The following is a 10859-nucleotide window of genomic DNA, read 5'->3' as shown; positions in this document are numbered from 1 at the left end:
TTTACGTTTACTTTTAATATTTCACAGCTCCAGTATTAAGGAAGAGAATTGAATCCTTGGAAGTAGCAGTTGGCCACACTGCATTGTTCACCTGTGAAACAGAGCCTGCACCTAATGTGAAGTTTCAGTGGTTCAAGTCTGGCAGAGAAATTTATGAAAGCGACAAATACACCATCAAATCAACAAACTACCTTTCTACGCTGGAGGTTCTGAAACCTCAAGTCGTTGACTGCGGAGAATACAGTTGCAAAGCCTCAAACAAATTTGGAAGTGTAAGCTGTACTGGAACATTGATCGTGACTGGTGAGTGACCCTTGCAAAAGTCAGGGTCTTGTAATAAACAGTAATATTTACCTTCAACACCACTTTCTCTTGACACTATCACACATATTTCTTGTGCAGATGAATGCTTGGATCATGAAAGAAATATAATCACAATTGGGGATGTCTTAGAATGACACACACACACACACACACACATATATATATATATATATATAAATAAATATAGTTCCTTTCTTTTTCTAGACTAATATAAAAAAGTTAAAAGAAATCTAATTATTAATAATGAATGATGCACAATGCTCAACAGTCGATTTAATTTCTATAGCAAACCAAAGAAGAAAGTATTTTCTTATTAGGCAGGGATTTATTAACCATTTTAGTATGAGATCTAAATTCTTCATGTGACTAAATGCTACTTATATGAAAATTAGTAATCACATGTTATGCTCTTACCTATTAACCACTGTAAAAAGATAGTTATTAAATAATCTATTAATGTTTAAATAGAATCCTAGAATTCTGCAATGTATTCTTTATATATCTCATAGCTTTATTTACCTTCTTGATGGTGTGTTGTGGTTTATAGAGAACACATTCAAAGTTCATCTTAATTTGCTTATTTTTTTTAGATTTTTAGCACTCAATTCTCAAAGTATATTATTACATCTTGGTTTGCTCTTTTATTATCTATTTTATTATAAAACTTGAGTTATTACTGAAAATTATTTTTATTTTGCAGAAGCCTTTGCTCCATCTTTTGTTACAAGACCAGAGTCTGTCACTTCTTTTGTGACTAAGAAAGCAAAATTTCAGGCTACAGTTTCAGGGACCCCAGTAATTGATACAGTATGGCAAAAAGACGGGTTTGCCATTTCTTCCTCTGAGAATCACTTAATTTCAGCTGTAAACAATAAACATGTTCTTGAGATCATAAATCTTACCACTGCAGATAAGGGCTTGTACTCTTGTAAGGCTTCAAACAAGTTTGGAACAGATGCCTGCCAAGCTGAACTAGTAGTTATTGACAAGCCACATTTCATCAAAGAATTAGAACCTTTGCGATCTGCTGTAAACAAAACAATACGCCTTGAGTGTCAAGTAGATGAAGACAGAAAAGTTGTTGTTGCCTGGACAAAGGATGGTCATAAACTTTTGCCTGGAAAGGATTATAAGATCTTTTTTGAAGACAAAGTGGCAACTCTTGAAATTCCTGTGGCTAAGATAAAGGACTCTGGAAACTATGTATGCACTGCAACAAATGATGCTGGAAGCAATTCATCTACCTCAATGGTTACAATAAGAGGTAAGAGTAATTTTAATACACATCACACAAAAAAAATATATACAATACTTTTATAGTGTTATAGCTTTATTTATAAACAGAATACATACATATGTAATTAATAGCTTTGAAACATAATCTAGGTAAGTTGTTCAGAGAAATCAGTATTTCTTAGTTTTGTCTTATCATTATGTCCTGTCCCCAAACATAAGTTCTCTACTTGCTTATATTCTGTGCAAGAACATATATTCTTGTTTTTTGTAATATTCAAGTATGAATGATGGCTGAACAGCAAACACTTTAATATCACCTGGGTATATGTGGCTATTCTATGTTGTCTCATGTCATGTGTTGTCACTCCTTACTCTTATTTCAGCATCTTTTTTTTTCTTTGTGATTCTTTCTTCAGAACCACCATCCTTTGTGAAGAAGGTAGAACCATCTTATTTGTTAAGACTGGGGGAGTCAGCACATCTAATGTGCAAAGTTAAAGGTTCCCCTGAAATTCACGTCACTTGGTTCAGGAATAACATTGAAATTAGTCCAAGTAGTATGTTTAAAATATCTTTTGACAACTCTGAGGCTGTTTTAGATATTACCAATATGAAAGTTAATGACAGTGGGAGCTACACATGTGAAGCACTTAATGATGCTGGTTGTGAAAGCTGCACTTGTGAAATTATTGTGAAAGGTTTGTTTTTATATTTCTTCTTTTCTATGGGTATTATGTAATATATATATATATATTTAATTTTACTTATTATTTACTGATAATTTGATGCCTTTGTAGAACCTCCTTCTTTCGTCAAAAAAATTGAACCAGCAGAAGTAGTAAAAGGATCAAATACTACACTTCAGTGCGAACTTTCTGGCACTGGACCATTTGAAATTAGTTGGTACAAAGACAAGAAACAGATACGAAGTAGTAAAAAATACAGGATGATATTTCAAAAGTCTCTTGCTTGCCTGGAAATTTCTGCATTTAATAGTGCAGATGTTGGGGAATATGAGTGTGTTGTAGCTAATGAAGTTGGCAAGTGTGTCTGCAGTGCAACATACAAACTGAAAGGTTAGTAAGAAAATGTTTTCTTGACAACTCTTTTTACTAACACACAAGACAATCTTGAAAAATCTTTCTTACCTCTTAACTCCAATGCATTTGTACCTACCAAGACAGAAGCGAAGGAGAAACTCTTCTTTGTAACCAGATTTGGACCCAATAAAGACCGTATATCAACAATACTTTGGAATATAAGGCCTCTAGTGGTAGATAAATCCAAAACATTCTATTTCTGCCACTGGAGGACTATGTCTGATATTGTGAATTTTGTTAAACTCTTTATATTATGCTTGTTAATTATAAGTGTTTTATTGAGAGTTTAAAGTAGTTGTTACCACGCCTTAGTTTATCTCTCTCTTTAATCAGAACCACCATCATTTGTGAAGAAGATTGAAAATGTCACTGCTGTTGTGGGCAACAATGTTACCATGCAAGCTGTCGTTAAAGGCTCTGAAACCATTACTGTCTCTTGGCTGAAGGGAAGAGATATTGTCAGAGAAGATGACAAAGTTAAAATTACTTTTGAAAATAACATTGCCACTTTGCATATTAGCAATGTTCACCTTAACAATGTTGGAAAATACACATGCGTAGCTGAAAATGATGCAGGAAGCCAGACTTGTTTTGGAGAGTTAGTTGTAAAAGGTTAGTTAGTATATTTAAACTATGTATTTACACTTAATTCTTAGTAAGAAACAATGCATAGTATTCTCTAACAAAACCTGTTTAATTGTATTATAGAACCTGCCAAAATAGTTGAGAAAGCTGAACTGATTCAAGTCACTGCAGGAGATCCAGCCACTCTGGAATGCACTGTTGCAGGCACACCAGAACTTAAAGTGAAATGGTTGAGGCACGGAAAAGAAATTGCTTCCGGCAAAAAATATAGAATTAGCTTTAAGAATAATGTTGCTTCTTTAAAGTTTTATTCAGCAGAAATTCAGGATAGCGGTGAATACTCATTTGAGGTTTCCAATGATGTTGGCAGCAGTAGCTGCAAGACGACTTTCACAGTATTAGGTTAGTACTGTCATTACTAATTAATGCATTAACTGTCTAAAAGGACTGCAGGGCATTGCTTTCAAAAAATTAGCAGCCCTTTCTGATGGTGAAGGGGTTTTAACTATCTCTTATTTTATTAAAATGAACAGTCTGATTTATGTACTGAGAGAACCTATATGTTTCTATCATAAACAGATCGTATCATTGCCCCAGCCTTTAGAAAACCTCTAAGGGATATTGACAGCATAGTAAAAGCCTACTGCCGACTGGAATGCAAAGTTTCTGGCTCTCTTCCTATGAAAGTGACATGGTTTAAAAATGACAAAGAGCTTACTGCTGATAAATACAAATTATTATTGGTGGAAGGTACTGCCACTTTGGAGATAAGTCAACTAGACATGAGCGATGCTGGAATTTATATTTGCAGAGCAACAAACTCTGCTGGAACTAAAGAGTGCAAAGGAACACTTACTGTTAAAGGTTTGAATTCTTCTGTTTTGTTTTGTTTTTTGTTTTTTTATTTTAATCGAAATGTATTCTTTATGGGTTTAATTTAATTTTCCTTCTTAATGTATATAGAACCTCCAAGCTTCATAATAAAACCAGACACCCAAGAAGCATTGCCGGGATCTACTGTGTGTCTTAAGGCAACATTTAAGGGAACAGCACCATTGTCAATAAACTGGTTTAAGGGTATAGAGGAACTGAAAACTGGAGGATCATGTTATATCTCAAAAGAGAACACAGCAAGCTCTTTAGAACTTTATGCAGTAAAAACCATGGATTCAGGAAATTATGTATGCAAAGTCAGCAACGTAGCTGGCGCAGTGGAATGTAGCGCAAACATTTTTGTGAAAGGTTTGCACTCTTTACCTTAAAGTATTCTTATACTCTTATAGTCTTCTGCGTCAACTATTTCTTTGTCTTATTAACTCTTTTTAAATCCTGCAGAACCAGCAACTTTTATTGAGAAGCTTGAACCATCTCAACTTTTCAAACAAGGTGATACTGCGCAGTTGGAATGTAAAGTATCTGGAACATCTCCCATTAAAATGACATGGTTTAAAAATGACAGGGAAATGAAAGAGAGTGAAGTATGCAACACGTCATTTGTGAACTCAGTTGCAACTCTTAAATTATTAAACATAGCCCTAGAAGACTTTGGCGAATATACATGCCAGGCTAAGAATGAAGCTGGTACTGATATATGCAGCTGTGCTGTTATTGTAAAAGGTTTGTTAAATTTATATGTCTCTCTTTCTTAATTGCATTCTTTTAAAAACATCTGTGAAATATCTTTAAACTCTTGACTGCCAGAGACGGCTGCAATGAAGAAGTTAAAGAATGTCTCATAGTAACTGGAGGTCATTTGTCTCTTTAACTACAGAGCCCCCATCTTTTAAGAAAGAGTTTGAAAATACTGAAGTACTAAGAGATGTGGATGTAATTTTGGAAGGTGAAGTCACAGGCTCAGGCCCATTTGATGTTACATGGTACAAAGACAACAAACCTGTTCGAAGCAGTAGAAAGTACAAAACATTTTTCAAGGACACAGTAATAAGTCTTAACATTCTAAGATTTGATTCTGCGGATATTGGTGAATATCAGTGTAGGGTGTTTAATGATGTGGGAAGCTGCCTTTGTAGTTCTCATGTGACTTTGAAAGGTTAGTACTTAAATAGTTCACTGACCTACTGTGTTTAAAACATACATGTAGCTATAAGTTTGATACTCATTGAGAATTTATTTCTCTATCAGATCCCCCTACCTTTACACGGAAGATTGAAAACCTTAGTTCACTCATAGGAGGACTAGTTGCATTCCAGTGCTCAGTTAAGGGCTCCCAACCCATCACTATATCTTGGTGGAAGGACAATGATGAAGTCATGGAAGATGAAAACATAAAAGCAATCTTTAAAAACAATGTAGCTACGCTACACATAAGTTCTGTTAAAAGCAATCTTGGTGGCAAGTACACTTGTGAGGCCAAAAACGATGCAGGAGTTCAAAGATGTTCTGCCGTTCTAGCTGTAAAAGGTTGGTTACAATTATTCTTTAGGCAAAAGTGTGCTGATCTGTTAAAAACCTATTCTAAATTATAATATTTTCCTATTTGCAACAGAGCCAGCTACAATCATTGACAAAACTGTATCAGTTGATGTCACAGAAGGTGACCCCGCAACCTTACAATGTAAATTTTCAGGAACAAAAGAAATCACAGCTAAATGGTACAAAGATGGAAATGAGTTAAAGTTTGGGCCAAAATATAAGATTAGCTTTACAGAGAATGTTTCTGTGCTAAAAATAATTTCAGCAAGCAAGAAAGATAGTGGAGAGTATACATTTGAGGTTGAAAATGATGTTGGTAGAAGCAGTTGCACTGCCACCATTAATGTATTAGGTTAGTATATATTTTAATTTGATTAATTTTTTAAGTATATTGTTTATATTATAGTTTAAGTTGACAAAGTGTTTCTTTATTCCACACTAATTAGATCTGATAATACCACCATCATTTACAAAGAAATTGAAGAAAAAAGACAGCATCAAAGGATCTTTTGTCAATCTTGAATGTATAGTTGCTGGCTCCCATCCAATAAATGTTAAATGGTTTAAAGATGACAAGGAAATTATGCCTAGTGGAAAACACAAATATTCTTTCCATGATAATATTGCATTTATGGAAATTAATGAACTAGAAGCTGCAGATAGTGGTACTTATACTTGTACTGCAACAAACAAAGCAGGAAAGAACCAGAGCAGTGGATATTTAACAGTAAAAGGTTTGCTTTATTATTTTATTCTTAAAAAACCATAGCTCCCCTGTAAAATTTTAGTTTTTTTTAACAAAATCTAATTTTGCTTACTTTAGAACCTCCATACTTTGTTGAAAAACCTCAGTCCCAGGATACACTACCTGGTTCTAGAGTGCAGTTTAAGACTGTTTTGAATGGTACTACTCCAATGGTAATTAAATGGTTTAAAGATAGCAAGGAGCTACTTTCAGGAGCAAATCGTTCAGTTTGGAAAGATGAGTCATCAAGCATTCTTGAGCTTATGTCAGCTAAAGTTGCTGATTCTGGAACCTACACTCTACAAATTACCAATGATGTTGGTGCAGCAAGTTGTAAAGCAACACTCTTTGTTAAAGGTTAGCCTGCTCTTCATTTGTATTTTAAATAATAATTAGTTTATTTAAGCTTGTAGTAACTTGCAAATATATATTTACGTTTTCTTTATATCTAGAGCCACCACGGTTTGTTAAGAAGCCAAGTCCATTCTTATTATTAAGAAAGGGAGAATCAACAAGTTTTCCGTGTCAGATAACTGGCACACCTGAAATCAAGGTTGCTTGGTACTTGGATGGAAATTATATTACTATGAGTGATAAATACAGCATTTCATTTGAAGATTCTATTGCAGTTCTTGATATTGTGAATTCTGCTGTTGAGGACAGTGGTATATATGTTTGTGAGGCTTCTAATGAGGCTGGTAGTGAAAGCTGCAGTATTGATGTGAAAGTGAGAGGTTAGTTTTTCCATTCTCTTCATCGTTTTATTTCACTGTAGTTGTATTTTCTTTTCTATTAAGTAAGCTGTTCTGCATTTATTTTCCAATTTGTAGAGGCCCCAACGTTTAAGACAGTGTTTGAACCAACTGAAGTAGTTAAAGCTTCTGATGTGATGTTGATTTGTGAAGTTGTGGGTACTCCACCATATGAGGTCACCTGGTCAAAGAACAAAAAAGAAATTCGAAGCAGCAAAAAATATTCTATGATACTAAAGGAGTCAGTAATTGAACTCCATATTTATAACTTTGACTTTTCTGATGTTGGTGAATACCAGTGCAGTATATCCAATGATGCTGGAGGCTGTTCTTGCAGTGCTACAGTCCATTTAAAAGGTTGGTTATAGTTAGTTTACATGGCTTTCAGTTAAAATGCTTTATTCTGTTGGAATAAAATAAAATAAAAAAACAACGTACATTTGCACAAAAATTAATCAAATTGCTTGTAGCTTTTGCTTTCTCTTCATTCATTTGAAGCAAAAAATCTGTTTATGTATTTTTGCCCATATCTTTTAAACATTTTAGCTTGTAAGCATAAAACTGCTATTCTAGGTAAAATAGCTGTCTAAATCTTTAAAAACATATTGTTTTGATCATGCAGTACAGATTTTTAGTCTTTCTGTACAGACTGAATGGCTAATATGGTCAAAATACCAGAAGAAAAATTGGTTTACATCAATTCCAATAGAATAAAGATCAAATTATTTATCTCAAAATAATAGAAAAAAAATAATAATTTTGTTTTGTAATCACTTTTCTATACATAGAACCTCCCTACTTTATTCAGAAGATAGAAAATTGCACGACTGTTCTTGGAGACCCAGCTATTTTTCAGTGTGCAGTGGCGGGTTCAGAACCTTTGTCAGTATCATGGATTAAAGGAGATAAAATTATTGAACAAGATGATAACATTGTATTTACCTTTGAGAACAATATAGCCACTTTGTATATAAAGTCTGTTGAGCCTGAGCATCCGGGTAGATACATATGTCAGGCTACCAATGAATCAGGGATGGAAAAGTGCTTTGCTGCTCTCATAGCACAAGGTTGGTAGGCAAAATCAATTTTACCCTATTTTATCTATTTAAATTAAGACAAGTATATGAATTAAAAGATAAATATGAATTAATTAAAATTAATTTTCACTACAGAACCAGCTCAGATCATAGAACGTGCTAAGTCAGTAAACGTAACCGAGGGAGATCCTGTGACTTTGGAATGTACTGTAGCTGGAACGCCAGAGCTTCAAGTGAAGTGGTTTAAAGATGGCAGACAACTCATGCCAAGTAGATACTATACTTTAAGTTTTGAGAATAATGTATCAAGCTTGAGGATTCAATCAGTAAACAAGGAAGATAGTGGAGAATATACATTTAAGGTTGAAAATGATTTTGGAAGAAGTAGTTGTACAGCTTACTTGACAGTTCTAGGTTAGTATGAAAATATTTCTTCCTGATACTTGCTGTGGAATATTTCATTAGTGTCAGGAATAATTGGCTCTGTTTTGTTGTTTTTGTTGATCAGATCAAGCTATTCCACCATCTTTTACCAAAAAGCTAACTAAAATGGATAAAGTTCTTGGATCAACTGTCCAAATGGAATGCAAGGTTTCTGGTTCATTGCCAATAAATGCACAGTGGTTTAAAGATGGTAGAGAAATCTTACATGCTGCAAAACACAGACTTGTATGCCATGAAAACACTGTGTCTTTGACCATTGATAATATTGATATGTCTGAAAATGGAAATTACAAGTGCAAAGTAACCAATGTTGCAGGAAGTGCTGAATGCAGTAGTATTCTTACCGTCAAAGGTTTGAAATATTTGATATTTTCTTCTTTTACCATACTACTTTCTTATTTTCTCTGTCTTGAAAATTAACAACTTTAATTGAAGAATAACTTTTTGAACAGTGTGTATTTGATGTACCTTTCTTACTAATAATGATGTACCTTAAATTGGTGTTCATTGGTTTTCTTAAACACTCTTTCTTCAACGTCATAGAACCTCCAAGCTTCATTTCAAAACCTGAAAGTCAGAAGGCCATACCAGATTCTTTGGTTGACTTCAAGGTAGAAGTAAAGGGAACACCCCCATTTTCAATTAAATGGTTTAAAGAAGACGTGGAACTCTTTTCTGGTGCAAAATGTTTCCTTGGAATGGAGGGGTCAATAGGTTTCTTAAATTTGTTTACAGTGGATGGTTCAAGTAGTGGCCGCTACACATGCCAAGTTACCAATGATGTTGGTAGCGACTCTTGTAGCACAATGTTGCTGGTAACAGGTGCGAAGATTTGTCTTTTTTGTCTTTTTTATGTGTGTTTGTGTGTCTTTTAATTCATGTAAATTTAACCTTTGGGTTATTGGACATTTCAGCCAGTGTCAAGTAATTTCTTTTATCTTCTATAGGAACAAACTACTTTGGCAAATATTCAAACATGTTTAACTTTTGTTAATTATTCTTTTTTTCTCTTTTCTCTGTCTTTTCAATTTCTTTGGCCTCTTAGAACCACCAAAGTTTGTCAAGAAACTAGATTCAACTAAAGTAGCTAAACTGGGTGACTCTATCAGAAGTGAATGCAAAATTAGTGGATCTCCAGAGATTAAAATCACCTGGTATAAAAATGACAATGAAATTAAATCAAGTGAAAAGTACACCATGTCTTTCATTGACTATATACCAGTTCTTGAGATTAGTAACCTCACAATTGAAGACACTGGAGATTACACATGTGATGCAAGCAATGATGCTGGGAGTGCAAGCTGCAGTACCAAGATTATTGTTAAAGGTTAGGCATGGCTTTTAATTGCTGGTACCGCAATAATTGTAGCTTGTTTATCTTTATGCATATGTAAACTACTCAGATGATATTTTTTTTTTAATTAACTGTTTAGAATTTTGTTTTAAACACTTAAAACCTTAAAACATCCTTTAAAAATGATTCCATCTTTTTTCTTATTGTCTATATTTTTTATTAGATAAACCATATATTAATCCAAGTAGATTAACAAGTACAGTATTCTATATATATATATAGATATTCATATATTTATCAAGCAGTACTATACTATTAGATTTCTTCTGGCCCTTGAAATAATTCTCTGAGCCATCTAAAATTGTCTGTTAATCTAAATTATGTCATATAGAAGCTAAACTAAAAATGTTGAAAGTAAACTGATATTTTAAAAACATCAAGACTACAATTAAACAAATAATTATATTAATAGTAATTAATTAAATAGTCAGAAATACTAACACACAAAGCACAACATAAAGAAAAAAAATATTAAAATACATAAAAAATGCAATAATAGGCTCAAAACAAGTTTAATTAAGGCAAAAATGTTCAATGTTAAATGAAAGGGTCATTTTAATGTAATCATGATGGTCTCTAATTTGTTAGATCTTGTAATTCTCCCATCACTGATGTGAGGGCACTTGATGTTTAGCCCCTGCAAAGGAATTAAACACACAGGTACATTTCTGCTCAGAAGCCTCAAGCATGGTAGCTTTTGAGCAGAACATGACCATAGAGCCAATCAAGAGCAGGTATAGCACATAGCTTCCAATCACTGGCCGTGTATTGCTCTGGGGTTAAAATGCTTGAGGCTCCTTAATTGGACATTACCTGTGTGATTAATCTCTTTGTGGTAAATAAACACAT

At 33.7% G+C, this 10859-nt stretch overlaps 1 protein-coding gene across 1 annotated transcript in view; it reads left to right on the top strand.

Moving 5' to 3' along the window:
* Positions 1-10859, top strand: part of TTN (titin) — a 274184-nt gene that overhangs the window by 79028 nt on the left and 184297 nt on the right. The window contains 21 exon segments of the mRNA XM_053712845.1: positions 28-303; positions 1025-1588; positions 1977-2258; positions 2358-2636; positions 2994-3272; positions 3369-3647; positions 3825-4109; positions 4209-4487; positions 4581-4862; positions 5017-5295; positions 5388-5666; positions 5752-6030; positions 6125-6412; positions 6502-6780; positions 6876-7157; positions 7254-7532; positions 7964-8242; positions 8348-8626; positions 8721-9008; positions 9200-9478; positions 9702-9983. Coding sequence (XP_053568820.1) covers positions 28-303; positions 1025-1588; positions 1977-2258; positions 2358-2636; positions 2994-3272; positions 3369-3647; positions 3825-4109; positions 4209-4487; positions 4581-4862; positions 5017-5295; positions 5388-5666; positions 5752-6030; positions 6125-6412; positions 6502-6780; positions 6876-7157; positions 7254-7532; positions 7964-8242; positions 8348-8626; positions 8721-9008; positions 9200-9478; positions 9702-9983 — 6177 coding nt within the window.

Source organism: Bombina bombina, chromosome 1 (assembly GCF_027579735.1).
Source record: "Bombina bombina isolate aBomBom1 chromosome 1, aBomBom1.pri, whole genome shotgun sequence".
In the NCBI taxonomy this organism is placed as follows: domain Eukaryota; kingdom Metazoa; phylum Chordata; class Amphibia; order Anura; family Bombinatoridae; genus Bombina; species Bombina bombina.
The sequence above is the reverse complement of the archived record's forward strand: the minus strand, read 5'-3'. Positions and strand labels throughout refer to the sequence as shown.